The 18,062-nt window shown below is 39.2% G+C and overlaps 1 protein-coding gene and 1 long non-coding RNA gene across 4 annotated transcripts in view; one reads left to right on the top strand and one right to left on the bottom strand.

Moving 5' to 3' along the window:
* LOC149625180 (lachesin-like) overlaps positions 1–18,062 on the top strand; it is a 164,973-nt gene that overhangs the window by 63,184 nt on the left and 83,727 nt on the right. For all 3 annotated transcript variants that reach the window (XM_089851953.1, XM_089851951.1, XM_089851952.1), the window contains exon 2: positions 16,900–17,024. In XM_089851953.1, the coding sequence (XP_089708079.1) occupies positions 16,900–17,024 (125 nt within the window). The remainder of the gene's footprint in view (positions 1–16,899; positions 17,025–18,062) is intronic.
* Positions 1–18,062, bottom strand: part of LOC149625181 (uncharacterized) — a 44,439-nt gene that overhangs the window by 10,923 nt on the left and 15,454 nt on the right. The window lies entirely within an intron of this gene.

The following is an 18,062-nucleotide window of genomic DNA, read 5'->3' as shown; positions in this document are numbered from 1 at the left end:
GACACAAAAAAAGAAACATACGGAAACAATATATATAGATAGAAAATTTTCGGAAGCGAGCTCTGGTCGGAAACCCTTGAGAATATAAAGACCACTGAGCTGTTTTCAAAGTTGAAATAAATTTATCCCTTAGAATTTTTCTTGTTTTACTTTCAGGTTTTTTTGACATTATATAGATCAGGGCTAGTCGATTAGTTTCGATTTAAAATATATCGTCAAATAAGACTTTGATGAGTTTGTGAGTTTAATTATGGACTTTGTAATTCTAAAGAAAACAATAAGCGCAGAAGAAATGATTTCTGACACCTAATTAGCATAAATTATGCAGTGAACTTAGGGGAATACATTATTTACTAACAATCTCGCTGGCCTACCTTCAAGCATTGTACTTTGAAAATAATTAATTTCTTGAAAGTGACCTTGATATTCCAGGAAAGTACAAATCCTAATTTTGTACGTCCCAAAGTTTTATACAGTACCAGAAATACATAGCTTCCTTCTACTTGAAAATTTGAGAGGACACAGACCCCCACACTAATATCTGATTGAAGGTAAGGGAAGGACTTAAAACTATATTGATCAGCCTACTCCTCCTTCCTCGTGTTTCACAGGCTATTCAAATACGTAGGTTTACTCGTTCTAAACACGCAAAGAGTATTTTTTTATATTTGGGTTGGCGCTTATAGGTTGCGGGAGTCTTGACACGAGTCGCTAGCAACGTCAATATTACGTGGTTTCTAAGTTCAAATATTATGCATGAACTCAGGGGTGACAGTTTCTACACGTCCTTCCCTTTAGTTCAAGCAGAAAGGCTAAAAAATGTCTAGTTAAAGATTCCCTGTAGGAGAAATATATTTATTCCTGGCAATGCAATAGCGTTGTTGTTCCAAATACTAAAGTACCTAGTTTTCCAATCCTCTATACAGGGAACATTTATAAGATCCATGATACTTGTTGTATAACCATCTCAAACCCATTTTGCGGCATGTTACAAAATATACGGGGATGTTGTTGTTGCTGTTTTTCTTGTATTTTATTTTCAACATACATTGAGAGCTCACCCAAAGTATTGTTCTTGTTTCACCAAAAAGGCAACTCTGGTAAAGAGAAGGATGAGTCGGATAGGGTCCTGATATTTTTGCGCGCGCTGCAGTTGGCCATCCATCTTCGTTATACGACAACGAGCGGCTCTTTCGAGTAACTACTAAATTACTGGCGCGCTGTCCTAGGACATGATTCTTACCAAGGCTTAGCGCTTGCTTTTTCTCTTACGAACACGCGGGAAACGCGAAGGCTCGTTCTGCTATAGTTAAAAGAACAGAAGTTCCCGATTGGCCCGAGCAAGCTGTTCTCCGAACTATCAGCTTCCATTGTCTTTTTACTCTCGAGTTCTCCAGAACCTACACTCTCTGGTTTTCGTGTATAGTTCTTGGAGTATTTTTAGAGGGTCCGTTATTTGTTCCTCTTATTGCAATGGCATCGTTTTGCGGATGTAGTAGTTTCGACGAATAATACATGGTGTTCCAAAAAGGGTAATTATAGAACCGAGGAACAGTGGTAACTTCTATGACCGATTTTGCACAAGGGACACAGTTCAAAAGTTATGACTGGAGTGCTTTACGGATGACCACTTAAATTTAAATAAGAAACTGGAAGACAATGCTAATTAAACTATATTGTTGAGTTTTGAATTATACGCGATTAATATAAGAGGAACTTGAAACAAGTGAGAAAAAGATGGCAACAGAATGGGTTTTTCCCAAACTTCAGGGAAATTGAACATTTAGGTTTAGGCGACCAATCAGTTGTACGATACCTATTGTCCGAGGCGTCAAGCCTGTTTGTTAGTAGAAACACTAACAGAGGAAATATCCCAGGAACAAATCCATGAAATAATCTGTTGACCTCTATATGTAAGACTTAACCCAACTTGTTCAAGCTGATATACCAGTGGATGAGAGAAAGGAAGCTGGGCCAGAGTAATCTACTCTTTGAAAACTTTGGGGGTTGTGCACCGGGGCACTGTCGTGAGTTTTTCCAAGGCCACTCCTGGAATTGCATTAAAAGAGAGCTTTCCTTGCAGATTCATTAGCTTCAGACACGTGACAGATATGCTTCTCTTCTATATACTCCTTTTCCTTTTCCAGTTTCCCTCTTCTTCTTTGTTCAGAATCCAGTCTTTTCTTTGCCTTTTTTTCCTCTTTCTCTCTCTTAGTCTTGGTTTTACTTTTCTTCAATTAAAGAAGAACTAGGATTCTAGTAGACGCGTAGACGGGAGAGAAAACTAGCGAGGTAATTTTCCGATTCGTACCCAAAATAAAAAAGGTTTAACATCTACCAGCAGCATAGACAATTACTTTCCATCAGTATGCTTTGATGGAATGCTCGCTACATGTTAATTTTCCCATAATATCCAGAAGGGGCTAGTTCATAGCTTAAACGTAGTGAGAAATTCAGTTCAGTTTAGTGTGTCATCTCTAAAGAGAGAATGGAATGACCAGAAAACCAAATTATACTATATGGACATCGGAACATTTACTTAAATTCCCTTTAACTTAACTGAACTCATTAAAAATCGAGGGGCTAAGAGCTTTCAGGTTGCCTGTATTACGGATTATCAGTAATAATTTTAACATTGTCAAAGGCACGGGTTTCAAAGATTACCCTTAATTATTTTAGTAAAGTCAAAGGTAAAGAGTGTAGACCGATTACTCTTGGTTGTTGGTCCCTCGTTAAAAATCATCTACGATAAACGTCAGTAGTAGAAATTTGTGAATTAGGGTGCAGAAACGACAGCAAACAACCGACCCCACATTGAGCCTAATGCTAAACCTAACATATCCTACGCCTAACCAAACCTAATCTATCCTAAGCCCAACACACTACGAAGACTATATGTGGTCAGGGTGCAATCTTATCCTCAAAACAGACCTGGGAAAGTAAAAATATAAGTCTTTCCCTCCGTTTAGTAGCGCCGCAAAAAAGCCCTTGACACAAATGCCAGTACATTCTTAAATGTCTTTGATAATAAGCAACGAGTCAACGACGGATAATATTGGTTTTCAGGAACAATACAAAACGGTACTTGGGGAAAGAAGGAGAAAGGTCGTTATATTGAACCGATTAAGCGTATGGATGGTGTAACAAAACTCATAGCTTCGGGGAAGGAGTCACCTCCCCTTCCTTGACATTGTCCCAACCCTAGTCGGAATACCGCGCCAAGGGTGCTTAAGCTACAGAAAGAGCAAGGGGGGGGAAAGAAACGGCTGTAAATTAAGAAAAGCAAGCGATATAGTGTTCCTCACTTCCCTTTCTCCTTCCTTCTTCCGAATGGATACATTCCCGGAGCGTTCAGTGGTGCAGTAGCGTAGTGAATAACACCTATAAATAAAAATGTCCCTGGGTTTTGGGTTTCGACTAGGGCAAGAACGACCCCTATTCCTAGCTTCCCATTCCCCCAACCCAGGAGGGGTGACCAATATTTCGTTTCGACCCAGACTACCCGATAACAGAAGTTACGTAGTAATAAAAAGTGTCGCAGCGCACGAATTGATATGGAGGGTTAGGATAGCGTTGGTAGAATTCGGGCTACACATTGCTTACAAATCCTGTTCGGTGGTCTGCATGCAGCGCCTGAATTTAAACCTTGAATTGGAGTTGTTGCTGAAGTAATTTGGCACGACTCCGATGTTACCAGGGGTAAGTAACACACGACTTTATAACATCGACACCCGCCATTTTACGTTTTCCAGAACACCTTGCAGCGCGAGATTTGTAAGGCAAAACTTTTTAGGTTCTAGTGCTATTTACACTACAATTCCAAAGATGGCACTGCGTTAGTTAATAATTCAATGACGTTTGAATGTCCCACTGTATTCTACACTACGAAAGCTAGCGTCCTTAACTACTTCCGTTATTTACCCATAATACCCTTCGAAAACTGCCTAAACGTGCTGTTCTGGAATGTATTTTATAGTCTCCTGGTTGAAAGAATCCACCAGCTGGGGGAAAATCACCGTATCGCAATGAGTTAAGGCAACATTTTAATCATTGCTTTCGTACTTATCTTAGTTAGGTTACTCATACCCGTCATGCACGTTCAATAGACGCTACTGTTCGCGAAGGAGAAGCTACAACAGACCATACTCTAAAACTATGTATTTTAAATCTAACTTGAAAAATATGATTGTCAAACTGTGGCTTTGTTGCATGGAGGACTCTAATTCATCGTAGTTTCGCAACCATACCAACGAACCAAGGAACCATCCATTTCTCTTCCAGAGTCTCAGACGGTTTTCGCGCTATTCGCGTGGCGCGGATGGCCTATTTTTTTGCAGCCGACACTTTTCTTAGTATAGCAGCATCCCCCGGTCGCCTTAGTATTTCCTGGGGCATCTGTTGGATCGTTTATTTGTTGTTACTCGCGTGTGTCGAGCTGTCAAAGAGTCCTCCGCAGAGAGACGTTGGTGGGAGTATACAGACTCGCAAGAGAGAAGAAAGATAAGCTTGGACCTCCTCCACCATCTCGAGTATCGCCGAGCAGGCTGTTTCTTCAAATAAACACGCTTTATGATTACTGACGTTATTTTAAACCCGGGAAAAACACCGAGTATCTAGGGTTTCTTTCTCTTGATCGCGTACAGTCTGGTTAGACGACAAATAAGGCTCAAGTAGAAATGGTCAAGACATTTATCCATAAGGGTCTACTGACTTTTCAACGGTATGAAAGAAGGTAGACGGTCGTCTTTAATAAACCCTGGCTTGTGAAACAACATACACTACAGCGCAGGCGTGAAGAAGTGAAAGCGCTGTTCATTATTTCAAAGGCCATCTATCTGTGCGGAAACACAATATACTACAGCGCAAGCTTGAAGAAGCAAGGGAGCTTATGGTCATTTTAACAGAAAGAAAACTGAGAGGTAGCCCTCATAACACCCAACACCTTTGTATATAGTTAGGATCAAATCACTTTAATTTTGCACATGCTACTGCAACATAACCATAAAACCAATACTGTCTTATTGGAACTTTGTGTAATCTATCGTCTGGTCGATCTTGTTTCGTTCTCTAAAAAAAAATAACGAAAACCCTCATATCAAGATTTCTTATAACCAACGATGAAATCTCGTAAAGTCAAGAAGCTGCGTGGAATGAAAGTATTTCATACTGATGGAATTTTTAAATGAAGTTTTTTTCTTACTTCGAACATAAGACGATCTTTGTTCATTGGAAGATTTATTTCACGCTCCTTTCGTAATAAAGATTACGAATTTACGATATCATTCTAACTTAAATTTCCCCAAGAACCCGTCCAATTTCTGGGGAATACAAAATCGCTCCAAGACTACTCTCGTACTGTTCTATCTCATCTAAAAATAATGAACAATTCTTTGGTGAAGTTTAGGAAACTAACGATAATCAGTCTTGAGGAACGTGTCAAGATGGAAGTTTTTCAAAATAGACCTAGTTCCAATTCCATCATAATGTATTTTGGTACAGAGCCATTGGAAGATAGGTTTTCACTACTTACAGCCAAGAAACACTTTTATATATTTTTTTCATCTTTGGAAACCTTCAAGCCCTCGCGAGATTTACTGTTTGATGTCTTCGGATCGTTTGTTACCAGAATAGAGAGGGGAGGTGATGGTGGTGGTAAAGAAACAGCTAAGCATCGCGCCCATCTAGTCCTAAGAGGGCCACAAGAGTGTCAATGCCTCAACTAACTCTCATTGCTTTAAACTAAAGTAAATTAATACCAAGAAGTTGTTCAACACCGACAAATTTCTGAATAAAGTTTTCCCTAATAAAACGGACGCTATTAAGTCAGCATGTTATGGTTTTGGGCAGGTTGATTGTTGTAGCCCCAAGTATTAAGTATCGTTGGAAAGACCCAAGTATAAAGTATCGTTAACATACTCAAACTTAATTCTTATAGTCCTTATATAACTTGAGTTATGACCCTCCAAATATGCGAACCAAAACACTCATGTTAACCCTATGGATAGAGTGTTTATGTACATTTCGCTCTAATTACTCGGTCCTCGATTGTCTTAACCCCAAGTTTGAAGTATCGTTGTAAATAGAAGAAATAGGACTATAACATATCCAAACATAATTCCTATAGTGTTTAGATAACTTAAGTTATGACCCTCCAAATATGCGAACCGAAAAATCCATGTTAACCTTATGGATAGAATGTTTATGAACATTTCAGTTTAATTACTCGGGCAACGATTGTTGCTATTTCATTGTTAAGACTAATAATATTACTTTATACCATCGGGCAAGCGCTCCATTTTCCAACCATATTTTGCTCCATAGCTCCACAACAAAAACCGGGTAATACTTATGACTGTTACGTTACCAATGCCTTAATCCTTATTGTCAGCGCCTCCGAGGACAGCCGAGGAAAACTTATGTGCCACCGATTCCCACTTCTTTAGAACTGGCAGAAAAACTAAATAAAAGAAAGAAATTAAAGCCATTCGTAAGAAGGAAGGAAAACCTACTAAGAGACGATAGGAAAATAACTTTGGATCCTTTCCTATACACTAAAGGGTTAAAGTCGTTCCCCAAGAAAAGATCTAGAGCCGGAGTCATAAATTTCCTACAATCCTATATAACACTCTCTGTAGATTAAACGAAACTGAGTTAGGGAGATTAATAACCTTTTCAATTTGACCTTAACGAAAAAATAATTTACCCAATCCCTAGCTGTTGAGCTATTCCTTGAAGTTTGACACCAGTTACTGACAAAGTCTTCAGAATACTCGTTCTTAAAACGGGGAAGAGTGCTTGCTTTGTCGATACGAAGTACCTACATTGTTTAAAGGTAGACATCTGCCCTAAGCTCGCTGCACAATTTATACTAATTTGGTAGCAAAAATTATTTAATTTGTTCATTATTCTCTAAATTACAAAACGACCTGTGCAAACCTTTGACTTTGAAAAGAACAATTTCAATGACCTTTGAAATTAAGAAATTGTAGGGAAACAGACGGAACAAGAATTAAGTTTCTTAACACCAGAAGAATTCTTTCTCATTATGCAAATGACCAAAGGAAAAATATTAAGTCAAGCTTGACGCGTAAAAGCCAATTATTGCTCGGTTTCCCAAAAACTTAACGATATAATTATGTAAACCCATCTCATTAAAAAAAACTTTTTCTCTTGGCTTTACTTTTCAAATAAAGGAATCGCAAACGGAACGGTCAATTTAGAAAAAAAAGAACGAGTAGAAACTAAAGTTTTTTCCCAAATTAATCCGGTTATAGGGCTTTTTAAGGTTCAGCAGTTTGACCCTCCCATTAAACTGGCGTTGATTTTGCGGATGTCGTGACTAGAAAGATCATATAGAAGATCGGATAAGTCGCTGGAAATTTAAAAAAATAGCCTAGGTCCATTTAGTAATCTTGATTATGTTACCCATTTCATTTCCGCGCAGCAAAATCAGTCATCGAAGTTACATTTTCGACTCAATATCGATTGCTCATAGAACAGTCCCGCTGTACTTCGGTCCTATAATTACCCTTTTTGGAACACCTTGTATACTAACCTCATACCAACTTGTTCTAATCCGAAAACCAAAGATTGCGAGCTAGAGGGTAGTTTTGAAAAAGGATGGAGAAAATTTAAAGTCAACGCAATAAGAGAAGCCGGAATGAGAAAAAGCCACTTTTAATTGGTTCTAATTGGCCAGGAAAATTCTCCTTGGTTTTAATTCGAGTCGCATTCCGAGCAGGCTCCTTAATGATGACGATGAAACAATGCCTTTGTCTCCCATTTGTCTGTCCGCCGACGATAGGGAAGCGTCCTCCACTCGCAATTTACTTAATAGATTAAGATACAGCCCGATTTGTTTAGTCGTATTTAAAAACACCTTTAGGTAGAATTAATAATAAAGCAAGCTTGGATTGGAGATGTAAATAGAGAAGATTATAAGGAGGGACAACGTAAAGAGGGGAATCGAGGAATGCCAATGAAAATGGATAGGTTGCCCCATTCATTTCGAAGGCAGAATGCGGAACCCTTTTCCAGGGCTTAAGTCTAAAGTAGAAACGCAACCCACAAGAGTTTAGTGTTTTAAAGGAAATGTGAAGGGTTTAAACAATTGGAATATTCCCATTTTAAAGGGAGGGGCGCAGTGTCGTCTGCTACAAGTAGGGTTAAGATGATAGGACGGTATGTGCAGGGACGCAAAGACGTTAGAGAGGGCTTCGAAGTTACTAGTCCGGATTATTTTAGGGAAAACCTTAATTTAAGTCTTCGTTGTCCATGCACATACCAGAAGTAAGATGAGACTTGAAGTACTGAGCTAACCAAATTCTTCACTTGGCGAAAGTGAATATTCTTGATAACATACCAACGGTAGGCCCTCTGGTAGCGGTTTCTGAATTTTCCCTTCAAAACATGAGACGCTCATGGCGGGAGACGGCCGAAATAGATTCAAGCACCCGCGTTCGTGTTCCGCGGCTTTAGGTTGAGGGGAAGGGGGTAGGCAATTTTTTTGTAACTCGACCAATTTTTTTCTCTCCAGTGTAGGCGCGATGGAAGCGGCATAAAATTCTCAAATTTGTTCACTAGTGCCAGGATCTACTACTAGTCTCATCTTACTTCTGCACATACCCATCAATGTTCCGTTTTAAGAAACCTTTTGATGGTTGACCAAACACCAAGCTCTATTTTACCCCCGAAAAGGGTCTTTTATCTCCGAAACGTTAATAGTTTGGAATCCATTTTAGGTTTTAGGAAAAATATTGATTGCTATTACAAAAATGTTTCCATTTTAAATTCCGCACCATCAATTACTACAAAACAAAATGCTATATTTATATAAAGAAACTCCAAGAATTTGGAGCTAATTAGGGAGGTATGCGGAATTGAATGTATTGCGCGATGGAAATTCTTAAACCACCGCTAATCCTTTTAAGCTTTCTTTGAAATACCAAATCAAGCGCAGTTAAAAATAAATTACGGCCAAAATTCTTCCAACTCATTAAAGATTGGGTAAATAACAGATTGTTTAAGTAACGCAACAGATATAAGCAAGTATAAAAATAATTGGTTTTTTGGGTTTTGTTTTGAAAGAAACGATTTAAGGCCCAACTCTAATAGTGACGTATAGTGAAGGAGGAAACGTGTCTTCTACTTAATGTTAAACTTTTACAGGCCGAGTTTTGCGTGTTAAAAGAAGCTAGGTCTTTCATAGACTGGGACGGGCTAACCCAGTACGTGTTATTGTAAACACACGCGCGAGTCCTACTTGATGGTTCTGACCTGGAATTCCGCTTATTTAATTAGCGAAGCAGAAATTATTCCAATCTCTCTCTCTCTCGCTCGCGTCCTCCCCAAAGTTAAATAGAGAGCTTAAGCTGGCTTTAATAAAAATTAAATAAAAGTATATATGTGACGTACGTCAGTGGGAAAGATTTTCTTAAAGAGGTGCTCTGGAAGCAATTTTTTTTCTCTTTTAATCGAAAGAGCGTATAAAATAATGAATATCATCAATTGGAACCATGTTTCTATCTACAATATTAAAGAAGATACGAAGGATTAAGTTTCCGTACACGTTAGGCTTTCCCGCGAAGCACTGGGAAGTGCCCCTATTGGACGGCTAGTAGCACCTGACGAATTCGTCCCGTGTTTCTCGGGAAAGCCTAACGCTTAGGGTCCATTGCGGAAACATGATTGCTCATATTTTCTTTAATATTGTAGATAGAAACATGGTTCCAATTGAGATATTATTTTTTTTACACGCTCTTGCGACTAAAAAAGAAAAATCCTACCCTGGGGTATAAAATTAAAATTGGGTTTCAGATTAGTTTTCTTAACCCGTCTATAATAGACCTATTTATATTCTAGAAAATTATAAACGAGCAGTACGTAGTAATCATTTGAAATTTAGAACCGAATTTTAGAATTCAGCTCGTGCTTGAAGAACGAATGGGACCAGGTTTAATTGTTGTTTTATGGAGGTTGAAACCCTTACTGACATATATAGTTCAATGAGGAATTTAAAATTTTAATATTTGAAATTTTGACTTTAGACTAAAACCATGGATCTCATACACTCCATTAGGGACAGGAAAACCGAGTGCCATGATAGAGAGAGCTACATCTACCTAGAATAGTCAAGGAATTTGAAAAGGGATGCAATATCGTCTGCTTGTTGAGAATGAACAATGATAAAACGGTATGTTGTTCCAAAGACTTCAGTTAGGGATGCAACGTTACTAGTCCTGTACCGAACTTTCCTCCATATTGTTTGAAGGCACATCTTAATTTACGTCTTTGTCGTCCATACATACCCTATCAATGTTCCTTCTTAAGACAACAAGGTGATGAAACAACAGACTCTATTTTACACCCGACTTTTCAAAAGTCAACCATTGTACGAAGGTGTTAATGATGTCGGTGGCGATAATTTAAAAGAAGTAAATTTCAAGTGAGCTTTAGAAGTTTTCTTTAAGGAAGTCGACGAACGCGGCTCTTTTTAAGTTGACAATTACAAATTCAAGGGAGCGAGTTAACTAAAAGCGGCTTAAGTAATAAGAAAAAGGGCGTAGAATTTTTAATTAGTACGCTTTATATAGGGAAAGCCTTAAAGGCGAAGCAGCGCGAGATAATTAACCAGAGCTTTCTTCGTTAAAGAATAATCACCCGTTTCCTCCCACACTTTCTTTACTAAACAGAAATTTCCGTTGTGATACAAAAAATATATGTACATATGCCTCGAGTAAAGCGTACAGAAACTAGTTACAGCTGGACGCGCATGGTACAGTGGCAGTGTGCCACAAAACGGGCTAATTGTAACGCGATTCATCCCAGCAACATCAGAATTAGCATTTGGAACTAGGTTACTAAACTGAATCACATGTCGCCATAAATGGTTCCCTCATCATTACTCTATTAATTTTACTCTATTAACAATTTTCCAAGGCGCATGCGCTTGTTGATTTTTGTCCCACGTCATGACAATCAAGGTTTGTGGGTTGATTGCTGGGGATTTAAAACCAAACAGCTATAGAATTCACCCCAAGATACGATGCCCATCTGAAGTTTGATGAGCAGGTGACCAAATAAAAAGGGTGAGCCTGGGTAGAATCAAGTTACACGACTAAAGTAACTTGATTCATAGAAGTTACATTTTCGAATCCAGCAGAGTACTTTCGACGATACTACATAGAAATGTGTTGCGTCCATTTCTAAGTTAGTCTTTGCTTTAAGAGTATCGAAAACTTTTTGCGTAGTTCCTCCCGTGGGTATATGCCTAGCTCGTAAAAAAAAGAGTATAGCTCGAGAAGAGCCAATGTTACTCGCCTTTCTCTTTTCTTTCGGGCAAAAACTCGTTTACGGACCATTTCAGGAAGGAAATGCCCTCTTTTTTAAAAGCTTCCGCGATAGCCGTTGCAGCGGTATAGATCAAAAACCTGTAACTCTTTTAACCACGAACCAATGACCCATTGGCGGTAAATGTCTCAAGGGTCAGTGCGCCTTACCTAGCCAGCCTTTCTTTTCTAATAAAGTCGTATGTACTACCAAACAACCTTTAGGCTACGAGTATTAAAGCCCATATGCAACATATTTGTTAGTTATACCATAAGGCAAAAGAGGGAAGGGGTGCATTACCATCTGCTTGATATAGGGTTATGAAGGAAAATTGATAGAACGGATTGTAGAAGCGAAGACTTTAGATAGGGCTTCAACGTTGTCAGAAGTCCATTTGTTTGAAGCCAGTTGAGGCCTCTATGCGCCCTCAGCTTAAGGAGAGCGTGATACCCTTATGTTAGGTTATATCATGAGCTTATAAGATATGTTCCATAAGTATAACACATACTTCGTAATGCTAGAGACTTACAGTTCGAGCTATGTTCGAGAACGAGAAGCGAGAACTGACTACACTCGGTTAATTTTGCAGTCCAACTAGTTCCTATTTATTCTGCATTACTAAGCCTTTGACAGCGCCTCAACAGGTGTTGCTTTACGCGAATATGACGTTTCACCTACGTCACTTCATGACAAGCTCAGCAACCAGTGATAAACTTATGGAACATATCTTGTTAACTTACGGTTATATATAACACCATTATCTGATCCGTATAAATCCTTTTAGGTTGCATATACTCTTTAAAAAGGAACAAGTTGTAAAAAATATATTTACAACCCCACAATCCTTTTCGCGCCAACCATATCGCTCGGTAGTTAAACGGTGGTATTTGCGGCCTATATCTTGTCACTTACGCTCCTATTATAATAGTCAATATAGGTGGTATGGGGTCGTTACCTCTTGGTTTGGTGTATTTTTTACGATGCCTAAAGTCAGTGAAAACATTCTTTGGAAAAGCTTTCCTATTTTTTACGATTCTTATACGATCTCTTGTTGAGTCTAGGCACTTTCTAAACCATTTTTACAAAATCAGTCACTGTTTGCGCTAAGTATACTTGGAAAGCCCACGTGTATTATGGACTGTAACCGATAATGATTGCAAAGGCAAATAGAGAAAACTGTGAACTTTCCTTTAACATTACGGAAGGGTGTCAAGTCATATCTACAAGGGCCTACCGGCCCTGTAGAATAACGGGAAAGTGAGCTAGGCATTGGGGAGGTTAGAAAATCTTTAATTCCCAGTATGGTGTTTGCGACCAACACCAACCCAGCTTCGAGCCTTGATCTCTTTCCAATTCACTACTAGATTCTTTGGCTTGAGACCAATCAGCGATGACTATTTCAATATTGTTATTACTCTCTAAAAGACGAAAATATTTAAAGAATTCGGTTTGTTGTTCATTTGAACGAATTGAGGCATTGATCTAGAAGAGAATGCCTTGGAAATTATAGTTTAATTTGCTCCAATCAGATTATTTCTGGTAATATAATTCGGTTTTACCCTCATTTCATCTAAGTCTAGTAGTAATATTACGCCAGTTCTATTGCGGGTCGAGGAGTTCATTGAACCACCTTTGTGCAGAAGCAAACTTAGATTGGTGAACTACACGACATGGGCCTTGGTCTTCCTTATTCTTAAAATAATTTATTACACTGCCTTTTAATGTTATATAAGCGATCCAATTCTAAGTTTAACTCGTTACTCGCGAAATAACACCCTAACCCATAAAATTTCAACTACTACCAAGAAAAAAAAAAAAGAAAAGAAAGAAGGGTATTTTGAGGAAACCACTTTTTCAGTTGGAATTTTTTAGTTCTTTTTTGAGACTCGAGGGTAACTTTGCAATAGATGTTTTTAATGTAAGTTCCAAAAGCGTCGTGCAATTTTATAGTGTGAAATTAGTTTCTAGGTAGAGTGTCTTTTTTAAACCCCTATAGGGGTTAGGAAAACTGGGAAGAGCTATTTCTTGGTCGATATAAAAGTAAACAGGGTGTTCTCTGATAAGTCTGCCATAAATTAAATGGTGAAACTGAGTGGAAAATACATCAAAGCAAAGAACATGTGGTCTACAGCATGCAGTTATGGAAATATGGGCATCCAAACATGGATAGGTCCCTAAAACAAGGAAATAGTTATAATATAATATAAAATTACGTGAAATAATATAATAGTGTAACATAATTTCTGTACCAGTTCATCGAACCATAACTGTACAAACTAAATCACCCCAAAAATTCTAAATATAGAATTCTTCAAACAAACGATACTCCTAACCAAAAATGCCATGATAATCATACCCATTCTTAGACATGACCAGTTTCAAATCAATCCGCAAATCTATGTTAAAGAAAATTATCTCATTATAATTTTGGTCCATCTATAGCAACGTTCCCCCGGAACGGATCGAATGGGCCAATCTTTAAAATGTTTCAAATGGAAAAAGAATAATCTGGCAGAGATATAAAGTGCTCAGCTCTTTTTGTTAAATCGTTTTCACCGCTTAAATCGGTTAATATTATAATCAGTTAACTCCTTGCAAAGACATAAGACGTAACTAAAATCACAGGAAATTACAAAGACTAACCACTCTTTTAACGAACTATGGCTGTATTTGCTTCCGCAGAAGGAATTACTTTGAAACACCCATAACTAAACTCAAAAAACAAAGAGGGTACCACGAACCCAAGATGTACAGCTAGCCAAAGATACATAACCATCACTACAAGATACTAACCGACTATACAGTTAGAAGTTGGTTAGATCAGTAATGTTAGACCATTCAAGTCGTTTTTGCCCTTCTCCCCGCGAGCTCTTCACCGATAAATGAGAGAGAGCGAGAGGAAGTTGAAATAAAAAGAAAGGAAAGAGCTTTGGGTTCATTTGAATTTCAATGGCGGAAACGGATCTCCGCCCAACCTCTTGACTCCTGGGCCAAGAATTCGGATGCTGCGAAAACCCGCGGGGGGAAATTAGGAGGACCCGGGGTACATACCAGGGGGTGAATAGCTAGCTAGAAAACTAAAGGGAAATAAGTAGTAGGTGGCTGCCAGGGGACTGGGGTAGGGCGAACGCCCCGTCTAACGAGCGAGAAAACGATCGTCAAATAGTCGTCTCGATTCAAAGGCTAGCCCCGCTGTCACCCTCGCTACCTCTCGATCTTTATAATCATTTTGTTAGGACCATTTGTCAGTGAAAAAAGGGGGGATTTAACCAAGGATGCGTGAGAAGGGACTAACGTTGGCATTTCATTTTTGAACGGGACTTGTAAAAGTGGTTTGAGAGGAAAATGATATACAAGCGCTATAGTGAAAATCGTGGTCCGTGATATCTTTGGGAGTGGTCGTAATCGAAAATCACTGCTATAAATGGGGACGAATGGCCTTGAACCTCGCTTAAAGGTCAGGATGACGCTTTTTACAACACTGATCTTTCCATCCAAGTAAATTTAAAGTCACGAGTGCCATATGCAGATAATACTAATGATGTGTCATGGCGACCATCTTGGATTATGACCCTAAGTGGGAGGCATTCACTACTAACCTAGCGTCAAGGTCATGGCGGATATCTTGGTTTATTACCCTATGTAGGAGGCATTCACTACTAACCAAGCGTCAAGGTCATGGCGGTCATCTTGGTCTATTACCCTATGTAGGAGGCATTCACTACTAACCAAGCGTCAAGGTCATGGCGGCCATCTTGGTCTATTACCCTAAGTAGGAGGCATTCACTACTAACCAAGCGTCAAGGTCATGGCGGCCATCTTGGTCTATTACCCTATGTAGGAGGCATTCACTACTAACCAAGCGTCAAGGTCATGGCGGACATCTTGGTCTATTACCCTATGTAGGAGGCATTCACTACTAACCAAGCGTCAAGGTCATGGCGGCCATCTTGGTCTATTACCCTATGTAGGAGGCATTCACTACTAACCAAGCGTCAAGGTCATGGCGGCCATCTTGGTCTATTACCCTATGTAGGAGGCATTCACTACTAACCAAGCTTCAAGGTCATGGCGGCCATCTTAATTGGTTTATTACCCTATATAGGAGGCATTCATTACTAACCAAGCGTCATTACCACCATATTAATTTTGATATTTGGAAGACACTCAGTGCACCTGGGTTAAAAACTTTACTTGGTCACCGACGTATTTCACTATAAGTTCGCTTCATATGCTTTGGTCTCAAAAATACCACTTTCCTGCATGATAGTCTTTAGAATATATGGACAAAGTTCCTTTCTACAACCACTGTTACAGTCCCTGTTTAAGTGACGGTGATCTGCTCGAGTTATCGAAAGAGAAAAGCGTATGGAAAGGTTCAGTATGAAACACTGGGCTTGGCGTCTGATAATGTTTTTTAAGAGGGACGATTTTTGTCGCCCTCATTGGCAGCTCCATTCTTTTCAAATGATTTATCGAGGTTTCGCTTTTCCTAAAGTCTCTGGCCCCATTATTAAGACGTAATTAATAGTGTTAGCCCAGAAAAAAAAGATCTTTTTAAACGGACCGTCCACCCATATACCAATTGTTTCCTCGAGGGCTGTCTTATATATGGAAATACAATCTCCACCTCGATGAATTGCATTGGTAATGATTGACTATTGTCTAGAATGTCAGACTGAGAGTTCGCACTTGAATTAATCGAACCATCTGCTTTAATCTTTATAATCACTACTTTTAACCATTACTTCAAGGAACCCTGTGCAAAGAAATATGACACAGACCATAAACCGAATAGCTGTAACATCAACCTGAATTGGCTGCATTTGATAATAACTAGCAACCATTTTAGGATACCTAAACCATAAAACAACATATCAGGCACGTTTGACTAAACTCAAATATTTCCACACATTCTCTTACCAAATGGTATTAGCCTCATAATAAGGACTATAAAATTCTAAGGCATAAATCTCTTCATGTACACCGAGATGTACACCCATGAATTTTATACGCTGCTCTTAAGTCGTGGAACAATTAGGACGACACTATGACTGGATACATATTTTTGACTAAACGGTGGTAGGTTCATAGTAAAGTGGGTCCTATGGGCTATTTGAGTCGAAAATTTTCTGTGACATTCTGACCCGGAGTACTCTCCATAGTGTTTTAGTAAGAAACAAAGATATTCCTAATTTATTTAAGGGGGTCAACCCCAAAACACTCTAGTCATAACATATTTTAGGGGGTGTCCATTGTGTCAAAATAAGCCATAGAAGTTACATTTTTGACTCAAAGTTGATTGTCCATAGAACAGTTCAACTGTAATTCGGTCCCCGTACCCGACAGCCTGTTTATTCATTGGTACTTTCGAATAAATTCATGTATAAATGAAGGTTTAATTTAGCTTGCATAGCGTTAAGTTGTATAATATTATCGCGTCGGTAAAATTTAATGATGCGAACTTAATCTTCTTAAATCAATATAGGGGCGGTTGCGTGGTTGTCTTAAGGAATTTCGACTTGACATTAACATGATCTGATGTTCGGAACTGTTTATTTATCTTTACAGAAGTTGCGGGCCAAGGGGAATCAACGGCCGAACCAGAATTCGCGGAGCCGATTCCTAACGTGACAGTCTCGGCGGGTCGAGAGGTCAGCTTACCCTGCGTAGTGGACAACCTCAACGGATTCAGGGTAAGGAAACACGATTTTTATATAAAGATTAATAGTGAGAGATCCTTCCAATCGGATCTGACCGATAGATACTCTTCCGATATACCTCAAGTCCACACGCTAACTTCCTAACCCGGAATTACGCCTTCACAAGGTCGCTATACTGAAAAATATAAGGCCGAGGTTGCATATGGGCTTTTAGGAATGGTTGTCTTCATTGTGGGCAAGTAGCGGTTCGACCCCTATCTTATTCGTTTCTCAACTTCCGTCAGTTCTACGCGAGGACACCGTCGAGGATGAAAAGAGACTTTTATGGGTTGTCCATAATATACCCTTGAGCTTGACAATGAGGGGGTGGTCCCTGTCGAGATTTGGGGACTCGAACGGGTTGTCCCGAAAAGCATTAAGAACGGGAGAGAGAAAACGCGAACGGAAACCCGAGCAAGTCCCAAGAGTCCATTACCGTGATTGTGCCGACTTCAGGTTTATACGTTTTCCAAGCGGATAGTACTAGATTCATTCCTTCAAATCCCCCCGATTCCGCAATTGAATCTTGCAGAGCTCCCTAGAAGCTAAACTATAGAAGCATAGATATAGAAAATACCATTTGCTTTTCCGTGTACTTTTAACCAAAAATAGCGACTTGACTGTCAACTTGATGTAGCCCGAACAATTTCGACGCTAAATTTAACCATAGACCTGTTCGACGTAGCCAACCCTCAGTATCAAGGGGGTTGATACGTTGCCATCCGTGTCTTTGCACTCTCACGATACAAAAGACTACAGCGCAGGCGCGAAAAGCGAGATGGATGGCAAAGCTTTACCTCGTGTCTTTCCCTTTAAGTTACATCGAAAGGGTCTATTGTTTTAAACGGGCTACAATCTCAAGTAAATTCACAATATCTATGGGTTAAAAAAAGGGCAAAATGGGGGAGAGGGACAGTACGAAGTGTCCTTGTCGAAGATGTTTTGAGTGTAACGGATATCCCAACAGATGAAAACGTAATCAATTTAGAACAAAACATTCGTGGAAATAACAACATAGATCCGGAAAACAAC

Source organism: Phalangium opilio, unplaced genomic scaffold (genome assembly GCF_054372755.1).
Source record: "Phalangium opilio isolate 3A_F unplaced genomic scaffold, DU_Popi_V2 ptg000105l_1, whole genome shotgun sequence".
Lineage (NCBI taxonomy): Eukaryota > Metazoa > Arthropoda > Arachnida > Opiliones > Phalangiidae > Phalangium > Phalangium opilio.
Note: the sequence above shows the minus strand (reverse complement) of the source record. Positions and strands in the feature narration are given on the sequence as shown.